The following is a 20,542-nucleotide window of genomic DNA, read 5'->3' as shown; positions in this document are numbered from 1 at the left end:
TTATCTGTCCTGGTTTCGGCTGGGATATTGTTAATTTTCTTCCTAGCAGCAGGCATAGTGCTGTGTTTTGGATTTAGTAGGAGAAGAATGTTGATAACGCTGATGTTTTAGTTGTTACTCAGTACTGCTTATGCTAGTCAAGGACTTTTCAGCTTCCCATGCTCTGCCAGGTGCACAAGAAACTGGGAGGGGGCACAGCCGGAAGAGTTGATCCAAACTGACCAAAGGGCTGTTCCATACCATATGACGTCATGCTCAGTATAGAAACTGGGGGGAGTTGGCCGGGGAGCAGCGATCGCTGCTCAGGGACTGGCTGGGTATCGGTTGGCGGGTGGTGAGCAATTGCATTGTGCATCACTTGCTTCGTATATTATTATTACTATTATTATTATCTTGTTACTATTATCATTATTATTTTACTTTATTTCAATTATTAAACTGTTCTTATCTCAACCCAGGAGTGTTTCTCACTCTTAACTCCTCTGATTCTCTCCCCCATCCCACTGGGGTAGGGGGAGTGAGTGAGCGGCTGCGTGGTGCTTAGTTGCTGGCTGGGGCTAAACCACGACATTATCCAACAAACTCCCTGGAAACCTGAGGGCTTCTATGAAGCCTATAGCTGGGTTAATTGAGAGAAAGAATTAAGAACAGCATGTTCTCCAGTTTACAGAACCACGAGATTGGGGTGCAGAGCTCAGCCTTTGTAACAAGAAGCCTGCGCACAGGTGTTTACTTCTGCATTACATACATGATGTCGCTTCTTCGGGTCAGCATGAGTTTTTACGATGTCCTTCTACCTTCTCAGCTTTGCGGCTAGGGCTGCATTTATGAAGTCCTTACAAAACTAGTTACTGAAGTTATTGGAGGGTATTAACAAATGTCCTCTAAAGACCAGAAGAGTTTTCTTACTGTGTTCTTGCTTTTTGCTGACATTTCCTCTAACTGCAGAATGCATTCCTATTTTTTTAAACTGCAAGGATGCTAATAGCGTGGGTTTGAACCTCCAAGCCCAATTTGGACAGCGATCACATTGCAGTGTTTAATTCTGCTTTATGTTTGTTTGAACAAAGCCACAAAAAGCAGCCACCAACCAAGAGGTACAAACAAGTTATACAGGGCTTCACAGGCAGCTCTGCAAGTCCAACTGGGTAGCTCCCCCCACAGTGGCAGCTGTTTCCAGATTGGTGCTATTTCCCTTTCCAAAACCCCTTCCCTCAACACGGGTCAGACTGGTTCTTCCACATTTTAGCTAAACCCAGTCTTTTCTTCTTCAGTCAACCACCTGGATTAGGAACTCTAAGACTGCAGATCCCAGAGCAGCACAGAGCAAACAATCCTGCTAGAAGATCTGCTAAGGGAGGGTATGTTTACTCTAAAGATATTTTCAAAGTGATAACTTGTATGACATTACTACTTCATACTATCATTCAGTCGCACAGAAGGTTTCCCAGCCAGAACTCACATAACCGTGGTCTTCTGCTTTCCTGTGCATCCACTTTACTGTGTTTCAAGGAAAACTCTGACATTTAGGGATGTGGTAGAGTCCCCATCACCAGAGGTTTTCAAGATGCAGTTGGACAGGGTGCTCAATAATCTCACCTAAGCTCCCTTTCCCACAGAAGGTTGGACCAGATGATCCTTCGAGGTCCCTTCCAACCCGAGCCATTCTATGATTCCAGTTCGTGGTTGTAGTGGCAAGATACTAAAACTAACCCATTTTCTCCTGAAAGTTGTAGAAAATAATTACTGAATTACAGATTACTGAATAAATGCTGTCTTGATGGAATTTCTTTACTTGGTCTCATTTTACAAACTTGGGAGTACCTAAGCACAAGCTGCCATTTGCCCAACAGCTTTATTTCCACATTCCCATATTTCATCTTCATTTGGGACTTGCATTAATATTTACTGAAGGTGGCTGCAGGCTTGGGAGCACTGCAGGGATCCATACAGACTGAGTGAATTAATGTACCTGCTCTTCTTTACGCATTATAACAGGCCCGTAATTGCTGCACCCCACCCGCCAACAGAAGCAGTATTTAAATTGGAAGTTATTATCCAGTTATGGCAACAGGCAGAAGCAGAGACTGTAATGTACCTACAAAGCTTTAAGTGAATAAACTTTCTGTAAAAACAGGCCAACTCCTGCTTGAAGAAGAGTGACTTGCTGCTATTTAAGATGCTGGATAATGAAATTTAAAAAAAGGCTGAGTGGGGGATCATAGAATCATAGAATCGTCTAGGTTGGAAAAGACCTTTAAGATCATCCAGTCCAACCATTAATCTACACTACCAAGCCCACCTAAACCAATCAAGGGTAGACTAGACTAAACCATGTCCCGAAGTGCCACATCTACCCGTTTTTTGAACACTTCCAGGGATGGGGACTCCACCACCTCTCTGGGCAGCCTGTTCCAATGCTTGACAACCCTTTCCGTAAAGAAATTTTTCCTAATTTCCAGCCTAAACCTCCCGTGGCGCAGCTTGAGCCCATTTCCTCTCGTCCTATCGCTAGCTACTTGGGAGAAGAGACCAACACCCACCTCACTACAACCTCCTTTCAGGTAGTTGTAGAGAGTGATAAGGTCTCCCCTCAGCCTCCTCTTCTCCAGGCTAAACAACCCCAGTTCCCTCAGCCGCTCCTCATAAGACTTGTTCTCCAGACCCTTCACCAGCCTTGTTGCCCGTCTCTGAACACGCTCCAGCACCTCAATGTCTTTCTTGTATTGAGGGGCCCAAAACTGGACACAGCATTCCAGGTGCGGCCTCACCAGCGCCGAGTACAGGGGGACAATCACCTCCCTGCTCCTGCTGGCCACAGCATTCCTGATCCAAGCCAGGATGCTGTTGGCCTTCTTGGCCACCTGGGCACACTGCTGGCTCATGTTCAGCCGGCTGTCTACCAACACCCCCAGATCCTTTTCGGCCAGGCAGCTTTCCAGCCACTCCTCCCCAAGCTTGTAGTGTTGCATGGGGTTGTTGTGACCGAAGTGCAGGACCCGGCACTTGGCCTTGTTGAACCTCATACAGTTGGCCACGGCCCATCGATCCAGCCTGTCCAGGTCCCTCTGCAGGGCCATCCTACCCTCCAGCAGATCGACACTCCCACCCAACAAAGCACTGTTGGGGGAAACACAAGGAAAACAAAGCCCATTTACAAATCTGACAGGCCCAATCCTAACAGATTTTAATGTGAATATCAATCTATCACATTTATCCAGTGCCCAAATCAGGTTCCGTAAAGTGCCAACAGTATTTCAAGATGTTTCAGCCCTTTATTGTAAAAGTCAGCCTTCCGAACATCAGCTTGTCCTTAATACCCAAGAGGGGTGGTTAAAGGGGACTTCATTTTTATACCACTTGATTTCATTGTCCCAGGGAACTGTGGTTTACATCTGCAATGATGTACCACTCAACAGCAGCATGGACAGACCTAAGACAGTCTATATAGTTGTAACAACAAAATAGAAATATAAAAAATTAACTGAATATTGGTGACTGATACCAGTATACTTCAGCACTCAGGATCACTCTCGCCTAAGCGAGACCTGGCTAAAGATTTCTCATACACAATTATGTCATAATCATTCTCTTACCTGAACCTCTAACATATCTAAAAATCAAGCCAAGAATGAAGACCAATGCTCCACAATTTTAACTTCTTCAATTAAAAAAAAAAATATTGAGTGTATCCTCTTGGTGCTGTGGAAATACTGGTGCCACTTCAATATGAAAGTAAAATCAGTGACAGAGTTATCTCATGCAGTAATGGTACCAATGGCTCTGAAGCAAAACTAATATTCCAGTGTTTGAAGAATGGAATTAAATTTGCTTACTACAGTGACGTATTTTGCACCTTCAAATCTATCAGTTTCCTTGGCTTTCTCCTAGCTCCTCCTCTTTTTATCACTTTCCCTTTTACTTCCTGCATTTTCTGTCTCTCCAAGTAGCACATGGACAGGTGGTATCCCTGTCTGCTCCTTTCTGCGCTCAGGAACTGCCCCTAGTGACACACAGCAGTTTACAGGCAGTTTGTCACATTCTGTAACTTCTTCCCTGTATCCCCTACCTCCCCCCATGCCCCCCAAAGCTAACAGTTTTACAGCTACTCAATAGTTAAATGCAACAATATTTGCATAAGCTATACTCCACTCAATATAATATACCCAGAGTTAATGCTGTCCTTTTTACAGTTCAAGAATGCTCAGATCTTTCTAAGTACTGGAGATCTATGTGTGGGAATTTCAAAAGCAACTCAGTGACATCACTAAGACATAACAAATAAAAAATTGTGAATAATGACCTTTGAAAGTCCTACTGGCAGGAGCTCATTCAGATCACATTCATTCATATGATAATACATCAAAGCATTTCACACTACTACGAATTAAAAATCATGAATGTCTTCTCACTATGGCAAGCTGTTTTTCAAATGAGACCCATATTAAAATAGTGAAAAGCTGACCATGTCCACTTCAGTGTTTGAAAGTATACTTTGTTTCAGGAAACAAAGAATACAAAAATAATGCATTTAATTGAATGCAAATGAAAGAAAAAGTATCTTACAAAAATTGTGTACTTCTAATTCTAGAAAGCACAACAGTATTAATAAATCTTAAAAGACAACACAGTGTTTATTTAGAAGCAGTATAAATCCAAACAATGCATAAAAATCTCAAGTGTTTATTGTTACAGTTTAAGTGCATATATTCCTTTTATAATTTTATGCCAGTCCACAGGAACAGACATACAGCAGCCACACAATTTGTTCTCTTCAGAAAGCTTTTACTAGTTTGAAATCTGCTCTGTATAACTGGGTAATACAGTGAACTAGTTCCAGTGATAAATTCCAGATTTATATAGACCAGATTTCAAAAGAGTAAACTCAACATGGAAAGTGTTAAAATTTTTTCATATTCCCACAAAGGTGACATAATACATAATTCAAGTGAACTAAGACAGGCAACACACACAAGACATTCATAAAAAAAAATCAGATGTTTAATACAAAAAACTCACCCATCTCTGAAGATAGAAAGAAAAAACTTTTTATAAGTTTTATAAGTATGGGCCCTACCTTCTGAATGTTGACAGCAACAGGTTATTACGAGGGTATCTCTAAAGTTTAAATACAATCTGTGCAGGCTAAATTACTTTCACCTCTTTTATAAATTAATGATGGAAGATAGAATCACCTAACATAGAAGCCTGAGCACCAAGAGTTAAATTCCCATTTTGAAATGGCTTATAAGTGAGACTTTCCCCATTCACGACAAGGATAACCTCTGTAACTTCTTTGGTTGTGGCCATCACCTCTGAATAGCAACCCTAAACAAAATGGCAAACACTTCCACTGCTGAGAAAGAACCAAGAGTATAGTCTGGTCAGAATGCTAAACATTATGGAACTATTCCATGCTTATGGAAAAAATGTTCCATTTCTAAAGAAATGAATGTGAATTCACAACTATAATCTTTAATTTTAGATAATTTAATAAGTACCACAGCATTGACAGCTTTCATAAATATCATTAGTTTAGAAATAAAGATGTCAAAAAGCACAGACAAATTTATTCTTGCTGGAAAAACTAGTGAGTTTTTATTTTATATTTAGTCTTTTGCTTCAAACATCATGTAGCAGCATCACCTTTACCAACCCTGTCCTCAGGGAATTTGAGATAGTATCAGGATACAGAATAGGCAGCAAGGCTTACTTCTTCCCCCCCACCCCCAATGTTTCCATAAAACCCTACATACTGTAGATCATGGGAAATATTGGAATTCACCCATTTCACCTGTGTTACCACTGGCTACATAAAGTTTCAGAGGACTTTGTGTCTGGCTTGGGCAATAGCCACAATGTGCCATTACACTGATTGATGTAGATCAGCCCTCTATTTCCAGCTTCTTGCCCTTCCAGATGCTGGGGACTGAGAGAACATAGATGCCAACCCTTCAGCTCCATGAGGATAAACGAAGTGCTTCACTTGACTTGGCAATAATCTACATCCATTTAATGAGCAGCAAGAGCACATTGACAAAACCCCTTCCTTGCCCTCACAGATGCCAATTCCCATATGAAGCTTACAGCCTTAATATAAGTTGAGATAGAAAGTCCTTTGGCGCTCTCAAAGTTTCAGATCCCTCTCTTCAAGAGAGTTTAGACAGAACTCTTCAGAGTCCTTGAGTAAGACTGAACATAAATGAATTACATGCAGAAAATCTTAAACCATTTCAACCCCTGGGCCAGAACCACCATGCCACGCCTGGAAGCACCAAAGCAATGATTATAGAAGAAAAGAGATTTACTGTGTTGTTGTCTAATATAGGTTTTCCAGATATGTGTTTGGAGTCTTCTGTTTGGTGGTTGACAACCATGCCAATATTCTGGTCAAAACCTGGGAAAAGATAAAAAGCTGCATTTTTACAAAGCCAAACAAGCTGAAAAGAAACTTATTAACCAAGTGTATGCAACTTTCTAAATTTAGTTTACCATTATGGTGTTAAACCTCTGTAAGAAAAGTCACCAACGGACTAAACTAAATTACAGTTAATCTGGTAGCTTCAAATAATGGGATATAAATGCAATACTTCATGTTAGAAGTTACTTCTTTTGAAAAGTTACGCTCTGTCAGGTCTACTTCTCTCTTTAAGTAGTTCCATAGCAAAGAAAGGAATGAAGCACAAGCTAAATCAGAAGAGGAAAAAGCTATTCCAAAAGCCATTTTAAGGCAAAGGATGCTGTTTTGAACAGAACAGAAACAACTGATTAGCAACATATATTTCCTGTCAAGATGTATTCGTTTTCAAAGGAAAATTATAGAAATAACATTATTACTTGATCTGACAGAAAATAAGCTCCTTACAGAGGTTGAACTTAACATTTCTATTTACACAGCAGTTTTATACTACTAGCAGCTGGATTTTTTTTCCTATTACTTAAGCCTTTTCTTGCTCTGCCTCTGTATCAGCAGTACTCTGGCACTGCGTTTCATTAGCTGCTACTGTACACACACTGTTATCCTATATTTTGTCCCACTCCATTATTTTATATGCTGATAAAAGCATAAAATTCTAGGATGCTTGATTTTAATGCCAACTCACACTATAGTAAAGTATTAACTAGGTACCTGCATATGCACACGTTTAAGGTTGACATGAAGAAACATTCCAAAACAAATCAGCACATTTTATAGTAACATTATTTTTCTCTGTAGATTTGAGTATCTGCTAATACCCACAACATGGAAATTTCATTTTGAGCTGCTGCTTTATTACAAAATTTTCAGCACCTCAGATACAACTTACAAAACCCCCACACCACAAACCTGCTTGGCAGGTATATAGCTAGTATTACAGTAACCTTTGACATTTAAACCTAGCTTTGGGTAATGCAAAAGAGCTACAGAAAAATCAAACTTCAAAGCCTGATAGTTTAACTCTTAGCACTTGCTATGTTTTAGGAAGTTGTCAGTTTCCTTGAGAGAAAAACTGGGAATAAATTTTTATAAATATATACCTCAAATGCAGATGAAGCGCAGATTCAGAGCATAAAAAAGTAGGAAAGATAACAGTAAGTCCTTCCATTAGCTTTGTTAGTTACAGAATAGGTATGGCTTCAGACTGATAACATGGGAAAATTTGAATCTAATTCTGCACAGCTATTCAGACAAAGTTTTACTTTATAAATGTGGGGGCATGGAAAGACTTTCTCTTAGGAATGGTGGGTATCACAGACTATTACATAAACCAAAACTAGTAAGATTACCAACAGGAAAAACACAGACAGATGGGATTACCAGTGGTAACATAATGTTTTCAAAAAAAGACACAATTCTTTATTACCACTGCCATATTTATTTATTGCTTTTCAAGATGCTGGAGAGCAACTGGAGTATTTCTTATGAAACCACATTGAATAGGGATTGGAAAAGTGTGTTAAAGTACGGAGGGACACAAAACCTACCAGCATGCACCACACAAGCGCACAATTTCATCTATATCACAGCATGTATATACCGTAATATATATGTGTATATAGCATACACACTCCAGCAGTGCTTATGAATTTGTAAAAGAAATTGTGGACCTTGCATAGTCCCTGCTGCAGCTAGCAAAGTAAGCTGCTGAGCATGGAAAAATATCTGAAGTGAAGAAGAAATAGATGCTGATAAATACAGGCATGCATTAGCTAGGTTTACCACGTTCTCTTAATGCATCTGTCTCATTAGGAGCATGAAACATTGAGTGCTTAAGTGTTTCCTTTTTAGTACAGAAATATCTACAAATTCCTCAAATGGTTAAACACTCCATTATATTTTGGACTTTCCTGGAACTACAAGGAATAGAGCATAAAAACTGCTGGAAAGCCAAATCCACAGTGTCCACAGTTTGCAGTTCTCACTGTGATGGCACACTTAAAGAACTTGCATCTCTCAGAATGTTCATCTGCACATTCAAAACCTCGACTTCCAACAAGTAAATATACTGACAATAAAATCTGAAAACTTAAGTTCTCTCTGTAAACCAGCTGTTAAACAGAATAGTGTCAGATACAGTCTTTAAACAATTCTTAAACGTAGGGTAAGTTTACAGTTTAGCCTAAAGGTTGTCTGTAGTGTTTATTGACCGACAATGAGTAAATAAATACATAAATCATTTAGAATCAGCCAGCCAGCAATTTTTTTTTAAAAAATGGACATGATTTTTTTTTAAAGTCATAGGTAGTTTGTGATAAGCTTAACTTCCAGGAAACAGTACTCTATTAAGCAGTGAAAAAAACCCAGAATGTAAAATACTGTGCACATTTTCCTGGAGCTTTTCTTATTTAATTCTTACAGCTGAGACTATCGCTAAGTCTTCAGAGTTAGAAATGGAGCTTCTGCAGTGACAACTTAATCTGAGTGAATGCATAAAATTAAGCTGACATTTTCTCTTACAAAATTTTACCATAATTAGTTACAAAGAAAAGCAATTGCTTTTTCCAAGGTAAAACGTTGGAGATCTCGGGTCTTTTTCAGTCATCAACAAGACAGTAACGTAAGACAAGCAAATCAAAAAGTGGAAGAGGACCAACTGCCCTTGCTCTTGTTTTCATTATCATGTCCATCACTTTGGTTCCCTTTGTCCTTTGTGTTGCTAATTCTGTATTTTTTCCATTTAAAAAACACATCCTCAGGCCTTCTGGAAATTCAAGTCCATTTTTAGGTTACATTAGGAGAGGGTAAAAAAAAAAAGAAAAAAAAAAAGAAGACTCTTACCGCTGTATTGCATTGTCGCTCCCAAATATGAATCGACAACTGATCCCAGTAAGCCAGCCGCTGCACCAAACAGAATAATGGGCCATTGCGGAGCAGATATTTCCAGATCAGTCACGAAAATGAGTTGTGTTATGAAGTAGGCTATACCTACTGCCATGCCCCCAAGCAAACTTGAGAGCAGGCCCACTAAAGTAATTGCTCCGTTAGTACCTAAATCAAACAAAACCAAGCTGATTTACAGACTTTTTCTTAAAGACTTATATTTGTTCAAATGTTTTATATGAAATCAAAACTGTGTTTATAGCTATCTTCCCCCTTTATATCCACAAGGCTCTGCTACCACAGCTTTTTTTTTACAATTCCCATTATGCTGCTGAGAAGCTTAACCTGTACCATTACAGCCTATTACATTTTCTTTCTCTAAGGCTAGTTATCTAGACATATTCATTAGCATTAAATTAAATAAAACCAGACAGCACACCTCACAATGTCACCTGGTATTTGTGTGCTGTAAAGGTGGGGGGGTGAGGGGAGAGAAAAAGGTATTTGCTCCAAGAATAGAGAGCGTGAGACATGCATGTTATTAAAACAATGCCTCTTTCAGAAGTATACCAAGATATATTTCACCAACAAATTTAAAAGAAGGAACAAAATCCAGAGTAAGGAAGATGTTTGACAGCTTCCTGAATAAAAATCTGAAGAACACTTACAGAAAGAAAAAAAAAAATGCCAATGCATTTAAATCTTATCCGACAAGATCTAAAACTCAGATCAACCAGCAAGACTCAAAAAAGACACACTGCTTTAAGGTAGCAATGTCATCCACTGTGCAGACAGAAAGCTCATTTTACCCACCCTTGGTAAGATGTCAAAGGAAATGAAAGATTTGGTTAAGAAGTTAATTTTCTGTAGTGTCTGTATTGAACATATATATATTCTTCTACTGACTAAAATTTTAACGTCTGAAAAATTCAGATGATAACTTGTATTCTTTATATTATTGTCAGTATAAACACTTTTAATAGTACCAGAGATGAGAAGTGACAGCATTCACTAAGAACTATTTTAGCTCCCTCGATGCTATGTTGGTGCATCTCACCAGCAAGATGCAGCAGGAACACAACTGAGCAAATTCCATCTCAAAATGCATTCTTGCTAATATTTTCTAATCCCAGATTTCTGATGTTTGTTTTTCTGGGACTTTTTTTGAACTTTACAAGTTGGATGCATAATTCAAAACAGATCAGCAAAATATTAAGACAATAACATGTAGAACAGGTAACACCTCACCTACTGGAACCTTTTTCCAGGTTGTTATCAACCTTGGCTTGCTTTTACTCATAACACTACCAATCTCTGAAGCCCATGTATCACCAGCAGAGCATGCCAAAGCTCCCAAAAGGGATAAGCACATCCATGATGCTGTGTATTGCTTTGAAAAGTCTATCGGAATTTCACCCGGTCCATTTTCTATCATATATAAGACAGCCAGCTCAGTAGGAACACCACCGTTACAGAATACTTGCACCCAATTCCTCTGTCCACCTAAAGTGACAAAAACTAAATTTTAGTATTTTCAGGCAAAACACTTTGACAGGCAACAGCATGAGACAAAAGCAAAATACACATATATAAAGTTAAATTTAAAAAGACACACTTTCAAATCAGAAACTAGATAGCAATTTATTAAATAGAATAAAGGCAAAAGCAAAGTTGCTTGCTAATGTTCATAGGGATAAGGGTGGAGGGGAGGCATGACAACAGTGTTCCCTACTCCAGATGTTACATCTCATCTGACCCTTTGAAAGAAAGAGGAATAGACAGTATTTGTTCCCCACAAAGGATCTGAAAGAATTAAAATGTTATGGCTTACCTTCTTTGTATTCTGAATCTATTTGCTTCTTTATATCTTTTTTCCATTTAGTAAGTTTTGAAGAAGTAACAAAAAATACAAACAGGGAAGTGAAGAAACTGTAATTTGCAACTGTAAGGATAAATCCAACCACCAATCCTATGAAGAAAAAAAAAAAAGTATATAAAGTTCCTTCATGTAACAATGTCTGCTTTGCAAAGCAATTAAGTATTTTGAATCTCTTGAATACGAAGAGTATCTTCATGATAAACCTGAGAATCATGCAGTAAGAGAATTACTGAAGCGCCTAACACCTGTGTGAGAATTCCAGTGACATCTTGACTGAAAAAAAAAGTTATCTTCATAATTTTCTCTTAAATTTTATTGCTAAATTGCTAATTCTATTGCTACTGCTAAAGTGTGTGATTTTTTAAGACCTTCACTTGCCACAAATCAGTAATACTGTGCAAAAATAAAAGACGGAGCAATAAAAAAAAGCCAAAGGATATCTAATTGAAATTTAAGTACCCTACCTGAAGAATATGATTATTTGTATAACAAGCATATATACAGCTGTGGCTGTGTCTCCATCAGCAAGTTTATAATCAGTTTGGAAATCAAATTCCTCCACGAAGGTCTCTAAGATAACCTGGATAACCCTCCTCCATATCTTAACAGCTGCTACTTCTCCCTTCTGTTCTTCATTTTCTGTTTCTGATTTTTACGTCATCTTTTTCTTTCTGTAATTTTCTATTCTGAGGTATTTGAGCTCCTGGATGTCCTCCTTTTTTATCTCCTCCTCCACAGGGGAGGCCTAATTCTCATTGCCCACCATGAGATTACAATTCTTCACAACTGAAAGAAAACTGGTCACGCTAAAAGCAAATGTCAATATAAGGTGGCTAGCAGAGCTGTTATGTTAAGAGGTAAAAACATAGCAGAAGATAAAAGATTTTTTTTTTTTTAAATTTAGAAACTGCTCCTTTTAACTCACAGACAGATTGAGATTTGCAAAATGCATGACATGGAAGGAAAGGATTTGAGGTCCCGTTTCTTTCAATTGACCATCAATTCAGACAATGCCACAATACAAGGGTGAATCACCTCACGTGGAAGTCTTGCATCAGATTCCAACAAACACTACTGTACACTACGTTGGGGTTTTTCCTCACACGGTCAAGAAAAACATTTGTTGAAACAGTCACTTGCTTGAAGCGCAGTACAGATTTGATTTTCTTCTCATTTTGAGGAGGCAAAAAATGCCTTAAACTGCTCATATTACAGAAAAGAGAACCATGTTATCTTTACTGGTTTCCTACCAGGCAGGTAGGCTGCTGACATGGCTCAGTTTTATGGTATTTCTTTACCACTGCCTCTGCCATTTCATTATCTCTATGTGAATCCATCTACATGTGAAACAAAAACATGTGATTTAACTGCATGCCGTACTGAAGTTTAAAATAATCTTACAGGTTTACGACATAGGTTTAATGACAGTATTCATCAAATGCATTACAAACAGCAGCAAAAATTAACTTGACTATTTAAACAGGCATAAGAAAAAAATCAGTATGAAATCAAGGTATGTATGCTTACATTTGTACTTTTACTATCATAGAACTAGGTAGGAAAGTCTTAAAAGAATATAATGTATAATAAAAAGGACCTTAATTTACTTCATTAATGTTTAGCTGAATAGTCTCAGAAAAAACGCACCTCCCAATGCACCGCTGTGATCAACACTCTTCTTCTTCAAACCCTGTGTAGCAATCATTAGTGGAACCAAGACTGAAAAAAGCCAGCGCCATGGAGAAATGGGTCGTAAAGTACCTGATAAATCAAATAAAATGGTTACAGATGATCCTTACAAGACTTTTTAATGCCTTTATACCTTAAAAGTAATTACTGCCTAGTATATATTTAAAATCTTATCTTAATAGAGATTAAACTTTTTACCCTGTAGAAGAAATATATTCTTATGAATGGAATACCAAAATATCTGCAATTATCTACTCAGTTTTTCTCTTCAGCTTTCACAGAAAAAAGAAAATACTTTAAATCAACTAAAATTAATTACAAAGAAATAGCAAATCTGTCAAGAAATAAACATGGCAATATTTTCCATTCTAAAAGGGATTTATAAATTCCAGAAATTAATATTCAAAATGTTAAGACCAGTTGAAACTTGATTTGGATAGAACACATAAGCTCAACCCATACATCCACAGTTAAGTTCTGTAGAATTCAGTTTCAAATACGAGTAAGATTCAAACTAAAATTCCAGTTAACAAAACATGTAAAGAGACTGCAAAGCAACTTTAAGTAAATAAATTAGTGTGAGAGCTTCCGTCATAGATCATGTTATGACTGATTCTCTGGTAACTACAATAACAAATCTGAATTTATTATTATTATTATTATTCTTTTTTTGATGAAGTTTCAGAAAATATGGCAGCAATAAAGTGAATGAACAACACTATCTATGGTCACTATTGCTTTTTAGTATTGTAACGGAAAGAAAATTAGAAGAATAAATTGGAAGCTTTACCTTGTTTTTCAGTCCATCCCAAATACCAGTGTTTTTAGGAAAAGTCATTCTTGTTTATCAAAAGCTTTAGCTTGGTAGCTTTTGGCTATGAAAAGCAGGCAACTTTTTTCATCATCTATGTATTCTGAATTATTCCTAGGATGTGCCTAATATTGCCACTTTGTTGTCTATGCCATCAATTAGAATTTTACGCTACATTAATAGGAGGACTGCTGCTACCTGGCTGACAGAAGACTTCAGAAGTAGTTTCATGTCTGTGTGGAGAGAAGACATCAGTATATATAAGCTAGCTAATGGCTGTGTTTCTATAGCTTAAATATTAGTACCATATCCTTTTTATTCTAGCTTGGAAAACTTACATGCTCTGTAATACATTTAAGTGCTTAGTTGAACTACAGTGATACTCGATGTCGTCTACTAAAACTAGCAGGAAGTCCTGCAGTTCGTATATACATTTATTTTGTACACCGATTCACAGACCAGCAGAAGAACAGAACAAATCATCAGTTTAACCACAGCATCACTGACAATTTCCACTGATGCGAGAAACGAAGTTTAGATGCTTGGCCTTCTCTTGCTGTTTTAAAAAAGAAATAGTCCTCTCTTGTTGGTATCCAAAACATTCTGATTGTTTCTACACTATACCTGGTTTGAAAATAAACTTCCAAACTGGATCAAGTCAAACATCTGTCTGACTCAGAATCCCATCTAGCAGTGGTGAGTCGCACATGTGCAAGGGAAGAGTATAAAGAACAGATACAGACTGATGATCTTCCCTGTTTTATTGGGAGCTTCTATGCTGGCATTTCTAAAATCCTCCATATATTTGTCCAACTCGTTTTTAAAAACAGTTATGATTTTCATCTCCACAACCACCCACAGAACTGAATTCTGGTTTTAAATGCACTGAAAAAGGCCTTTCAAAAAGCTGAACAACAAAGATCCTGCTGCCTCAAGTTTCATCAGACTTCTGCTAAATTTTATGGCCAACTGAATAATGATTTCCTATGCACATTCTTCCTGCCATTCATGACCTATATAGATGTCCCCTTTCTATGCTGAAATATCTTTACCTATTCAAGTCCTCTTCAAATGGATGCTGTTACCTGCTCTGATCATCCTCGCTGCCTTCACTGTTCCTTTCTAATTCTGCTATGGGCATTTTGAAATGGGATGACTGCAAGTGCATGCGGTACTCATAGCAGAGCAACACCAAGGTTTTACGATTTCCAGCAATCTATTGATTTTTTGGCTGAGTGAAAGATGTTTCATTTCAAAAAAAAAAAAAAGAGAATATATTAAGTAACCTGGATGGTATAATTCCCCTTCCCGATTACCTGCTTGTATTGAACCAGGCCAGTTACCTCTTCAGTCATGCAATATATCAATTAGAGAGCTGTGGTGTAAAACATGTTTGTAAACGTGGTGTAAAACATGTATTTGCTCTGCTGCTCCCTGTTCTTCTCATCATCTTTTCTTGCAGTACTGTCTGATCACCTTTATCCATGGTAAAGGATAAAGGTCCCTCTCTCCACCAGACCAGCGTATCTCAGGGAGAATTTATATCCCTCAGGACCTAAGAACATATCCATTATCTTTACAGTGGATGTTCTTACGACTTTATTAACCCTAAATTTTTCATCAAAAGGGCTAGTCTAGAAACATGCAAAGGAAACTAGGAACACTTAAAAAAATCATGATTTTTAATAAACAACAACATACACTGTAAATTTCGTATTTAAGGAAAGGTAGCCACATGACATACAAGTCGGGTGTTACATAGTTGGGTTTCCACCTGAGTATTTTTCCTCAAGCAAGCCTGAAGTTATCTAGTGCAATTCTCCTTGTCCTGTCTGTTTCTCTCATCTACAGAAAATTTGGCTTAGCCGAGAACCACAGATGATTTAGACTTCTTATTCTTTGCTTTGCATAGTCCTTCTCCACAGCACATGCATGCACAGCCTCTTCCCAACCTGGCAGAGGTATAGACAACTAACTGCACACTTTGGCCTGAAGCGTTGCAGAGACTTGTTGAAAACGAAGCTATATCCAACAATTCCATGTCTTGTAATACATATTTACTCTCAGAAATTTTTTCTTCTCTGAGGATTCTCTTGACTAAGTCTTTTCCACTTCTATGTTCCACTGTCCTCGTTATTTTTCCTCCATTCTATCAAGAACAGCGCGATCAAACAGATTTACTGCCAAGAGAATGTCTTTTCGCTTGCACAACATGTTCATGTAAGAAATTATTTTCTTTGTGTCATGGAATATTCAGTAGAGACTGAAAAGAGATATTTAAGCTAGGAGATACCCTTCTTTTTCTACGAGGTAATGTGCCCCACATAGTGGGGGAATCCTTTTCACTAATTTTTGTTCTCTGACAGGAGCTGCACCTGAATTGCCACATTACTCAAGTCCTGCCTTGTGATTTCACTTGAGTATGGACTTTAGGTTTACATATTTGCTAAGTGAGCAGTACATGTGACTTTAGGGTAGCAAAATTAACAAGACAGCTCTGAGCTTCCTCTTTTACTTTGTTTACTGGTCAACATAATTTAATCAAACTGAGCTTCCTGTGTTACAGCTATTCAAATATTTGATTGTAGGTTATTGGTTTTCTCACAGAGCTAGCAACTGCACTACATTGCATGGTTTAAATCTATCAATGCCTTGCTTTCATATGAAAGCAATTCTACATAATCAAAGCTTCTGTGTTTGGAAAGTATACTGCTTTTCGGGAACTGAAGAGAAATAAATTATTTCAGGTCTAGCATTAACATCTATGCAAAAATGGCTCACCTATTACCCTCCTTGTTACACAGAAAAGAAACCCAACTTAGACTGTTTTGAAATATTTAACTGGAAATTAGTCAAACCCAAAACTTTTTACAAGAAAGGATTGCTTTTACTTATATTCTTCACTAACATTATTAAATTTAAGCTGCCAAGACAGACCACTTGAACAACTCCCAAATAAAAAAATGCTGGTTTCAAAACTATAAACAGATTACTTTTACAACCAAAACCTAATACAAAAAATCAAGCTATTTTCTCATCAAAGTATCTACAGAGCCTTCTAAAAAGCTTTTTCTCGAGTTCCCAGTTTGTTCCCTTTGCTTAGTCATTCAAGTCATGATCTGAATTTAAACCAGCTCGCAGAACAGGAAAACAATATCCCACTCAGCTCTCGTAATTCCACACTATTCCATAAAGCACTAGTGTCCATAGCAACTTATCTTCTAAGGAGACAATTTATCAATGTCCTAAACATATTTGTTTCCTTCTAAAATTCCAGAACACTTACTGAAATAAAAGCAGTTAATAAAGGAGCTGTTATTGTCCAATTAAAAGGCATATTATTTTAATGATAAAACTGACTCAATAAATTACTGCGTTAGCAGTTAATATTCTTGCAACCTTTATATTGTATCACCTCATTTTGACTTTAAATTGGAAGACAAATTTCACTGCAGAAGATGCTAGAAGTACATCTTCTAGAATATTGAAATTTATAAGTCTGAGAAAAAATTGTTCCTTAGTATTACATTTTAAAAGTCTTCCATCTCTGCAGTTAGAGATAAGAAAGCTACTGATCATATCTACATATCATCATATCAGATCTATCATATCAGATCTACACTACTTTGGCAGAATTTCACTACCAGAAAAATGACAAGAAAGCCAGTCTACTAGGTGAAAGTGGCATGACCACTTTCTAAAAAATCGGCCCTTTCAATCCTTTTGAGCTTTGTGTAAGGCTCTCAAAAATATACTTTATGTTGATGACCATCTCAGTAAGATTTCAAGTGACAGTTTTTGTTAAAAAAGAACCTCACAAACTTTTAAAAAGTAAAGCTAATTGTTCATGTAGCTTTTGAGCTAAAAAATACAAAATCATGAGACTTTATTTATCACATCTGCTATACAAGTATAAGACATCACAAGTGTAGAATTAAAGTGGGTTTCAAACTCACGGAAGAAAGATTTCACACAGGCACCACAGCTTGTCTTGCTGGAAAGCTAAACATGATGGTTTTCACCAAAAACTTTTGCGTCAGCAGTACCTAGAGCTTTGCAGATATACAGGCTCCCTGGTACAAAGTAGGGCAAACATATTTCACAGTAAAACATTTGTCATTGCAAGCACAAAGATTCACAGGACGAAAACTTCTCTTCTGTGTACTGAAAAGCCCCAACACTGTAGGAGGTGTGCAAGAGAGTCGTGCAGCCAAGAGTTGACTGAAAAACTCAAAAGACAAGCACCGTCTGTGTACGAAAAGATCTCCTGTGCTCTTAGTCTAATCACAAACCAAGAAGGTTCTTGATATTAACTTGAGTGTGAGCAGTACCAGAACACAAAAGAGGTTCTTTTTGGTTGGTTAACAAACAGAATTTTCATCTTTTTAAGGTAATTTTTAACTGACCTTTTTGTATTTCCTTGGAGGGGGGGAAAGTATTGGTACTAAATGACTACTAAATGTAAGCAGTTAAAACTAAGATAGAACACATTCATTGGTTTATTACGGATTCTTCAACACTCCCATTTTATCAACATTTTGATCACTGTTTGGTGCTTAAGCATTACTATGAACTATAAACTGTAAATTAATAAATGTATGTTTGTAGTATTTTTATATTTATAGTTAAGGACTGTGAATTTCATTGCTTTTATGGGCTGAACTTAAGTTATCACTCCCACTTCATTAAGTCCACTCCTACTATACACTTTGTTCACCTCCTCAAGCCAAGGTCTTTCCACAGTCTCAGGCAAATGGACAGCAAAAGTTGTTGTTATGTCCTTCTTGTTCTGTAACCATTCTCTACAAAAAAGGAGGACTTGTCTGCAGTCTCCTCCTTTGTATCAGTCCCTGTCCTGATCCACCTTATATCAGGCCTCTCCACTCTACACTGTCAATCCTCAATCACATTAGATAGCAAAGTCTGGAATACCCTAATTACAGGCAAAACTCAGAGAGCTATATCTATACAGAGCAGACTTGCACAAATGAAGTTGGGTGCTTGGCTAGCTCTAAATGACACAAACAAAACCTGTTTATGAAGCCTGCTTCTGCATACCTTCTACGTGTCTGGCATCTCGCTACACGCCAAAGTAAAAGTGTCCTGACAACACAGATTTAGTGCTCTACCAGGACTAATACCCTGTCCTAAAAGCCAAAGCACTGAAAAACGCTGACCAGAAACATCCAACTGCCACTGCAAAAGTCAGCTTATACTGGTGGGATATTTATCCTAGCTTCTTCTGGATCCATCCAGGGTGACACTAGGCAGTTGAGCATGTCCATACTGCATCCCTAGGCACTCTCAGCAACACTTCAATGACACTGGAGCTCTTCCTACATGAAATTCTCTGAGGTCTTAAGGACAGGTCTTTACCTGTCCTGGGAAAGCAGTTAAACTCTTCTAGGCTTGGACTGATGCTGAAGGCAGTACTGCTGCTTTTGCACATTGGTGTAAAAATGGTGCTAGAACAGGGAGTACTGGTGTCCCTGCAACTACACACAACTAACACACAGCCTGCCTGAGCAGAACACAGAGCTGACTGTATACGCCCCTGCCAGCGGCTCCAGGTGTACCTCCCTCTCTTCGTGTACCATTTCCCCTGTTTCTTTGCTCCTTAACCAAGGAATGCTTCTTGCATGCCCTGTGCAAAGGCTGCACGTACATTCCTAAAACTGTTTTGAAGGCTGGCGTGCTCCACCCATCCTGTCACTACTTCCCCTGTTAGTGAAAGAAATTTATCAGCTCGCTCTTTCTTTTTACTTTTTCATTTTTATCTTATGTGCTTTCTTTTAGGGAGATAAATCACAAAAGATACCAACATTTTAAATTCAACGGGATCCGCGGGCAGAGCTGCAAAGAAGGGTAGGGCGGCTCCTGACACCTTCTAAAGCGTTCTCAGCTGCCTTCAGGACTGAGCTTTTCAGCTCTACTGACGACGGAAGGGGCTGGGCACACCCCTCTCCCAAACCCCGATCCCCACCGGCTTGCCGAGGCCGGAGGGGAGGGCGGCGGGGGCTCCCCCCTCGCCGTGCCGGCCTCTCCCCAGCCCCCGGGCCTGAACTCACCGTAGTACGTACTTGCAATCATGGACACGATCCAGAAAGCCAGAGAAATGCAAATGAGCAAGTTCAGGACGACAATATTCGCCATCATCTTGAGGCACTCCTTGAAGAAATCCTCCTCGTAATACCACACAGGAAACCAGAGGGAGAACACCTGGCGGGCAAGCACAGGGCGCAGCTCATCAGCGACACCGCTGCCACCGCTTTCTCTTCTTCTTCCTCCTCCTCCTCCTCTTCCTTCTCCACCTCCACCTCCACCTCCCGCCCGGCCCGAGCCGCGGCCCGCCCCGGCCCGCACCGCCCCCGCGGCCGCCTCTCGCCGCCGCCCCCGCGGGGCGCTGCGAGGCGACACCGCGGCGCTCATGGGGAGGCGGCTCCGGCCGGCCCCCGCCCGCTCGGGGCTGGCCGGCGGCTGGAGCCTCCCGGCCTCGCACCACTCGGCCCCACACCGACGACACCGACACCGACACCGACCTGCTCGCCCGCCCCGCCGCCGCTCCGCGCATGCTCCGCCGGCCGCCGCGCCAGAGCCTGCCCCCGCCCGCCTCCCCGTTGGCGGGCAGGGAGCGAGGCGGCGCCCGGGGGCCTGCGCTGCGGCCGCACCCGGGCAGCGCCCGCCCCTCCCCGCCGCAGGGATGCCCCGGCCGTCCCGGCCGCTGCTTTCCCCTCAGCGGAGACTTTTCCCTTCTCTGGTGCGGGGCCGCAGCGTGGGCTCCCCCTGCCCCTCCGCAGGGAGAGGCGGCTGTTGCGGCCGAAGGGAGCCCGCCGGCCTCCCCCGCAGACCGGGCCGCGCCCTG

General features: G+C 39.6%; 1 protein-coding gene across 1 annotated transcript; it reads right to left on the bottom strand.

Annotated features, from left to right (window-relative positions):
- Nucleotides 1-5,958: 5,958 nt before the first annotated feature.
- On the bottom strand, nt 5,959-20,109 carry TMEM19 (transmembrane protein 19). The gene is made up of 6 exons (XM_009478201.2): nt 19,749-20,109; nt 12,828-12,941; nt 11,133-11,270; nt 10,550-10,804; nt 9,260-9,469; nt 5,959-6,397 (listed from the first exon to the last, which is right to left on the bottom strand). Exons 1-6 carry the CDS (start codon nt 20,107-20,109, stop codon nt 6,234-6,236), a joined length of 1,242 nt encoding a protein of 413 aa, XP_009476476.2. The 3' UTR covers nt 5,959-6,233.
- Between the last annotated feature and the right edge of the window lie 433 nt (nt 20,110-20,542).

The sequence above is a fragment of the Pelecanus crispus genome, chromosome 1, assembly GCF_030463565.1.
Source record: "Pelecanus crispus isolate bPelCri1 chromosome 1, bPelCri1.pri, whole genome shotgun sequence".
Classification (NCBI taxonomy): domain Eukaryota; kingdom Metazoa; phylum Chordata; class Aves; order Pelecaniformes; family Pelecanidae; genus Pelecanus; species Pelecanus crispus.
The sequence above is the reverse complement of the archived record's forward strand: the minus strand, read 5'-3'. Positions and strand labels throughout refer to the sequence as shown.

Bases quoted from the DNA above. Each gene is read 5' to 3' on its own strand.
- TMEM19 (XM_009478201.2), bottom strand. From the start codon at position 20,109: ATGAGCGCCGCGGTGTCGCCTCGCAGCGCCCCGCGGGGGCGGCGGCGA. The intron at 11,271-12,827 runs GTGCGTTTTTTC...TTTTCTTCATAG, and splicing joins TCACAGCGGTGCATTGGGAG to GATTGGTGGTTGGATTTATC. The intron at 9,470-10,549 runs GTGAGGTGTTAC...TGTTTGATTTAG, and splicing joins CTGGAAAAAGGTTCCAGTAG to GTACTAACGGAGCAATTACT.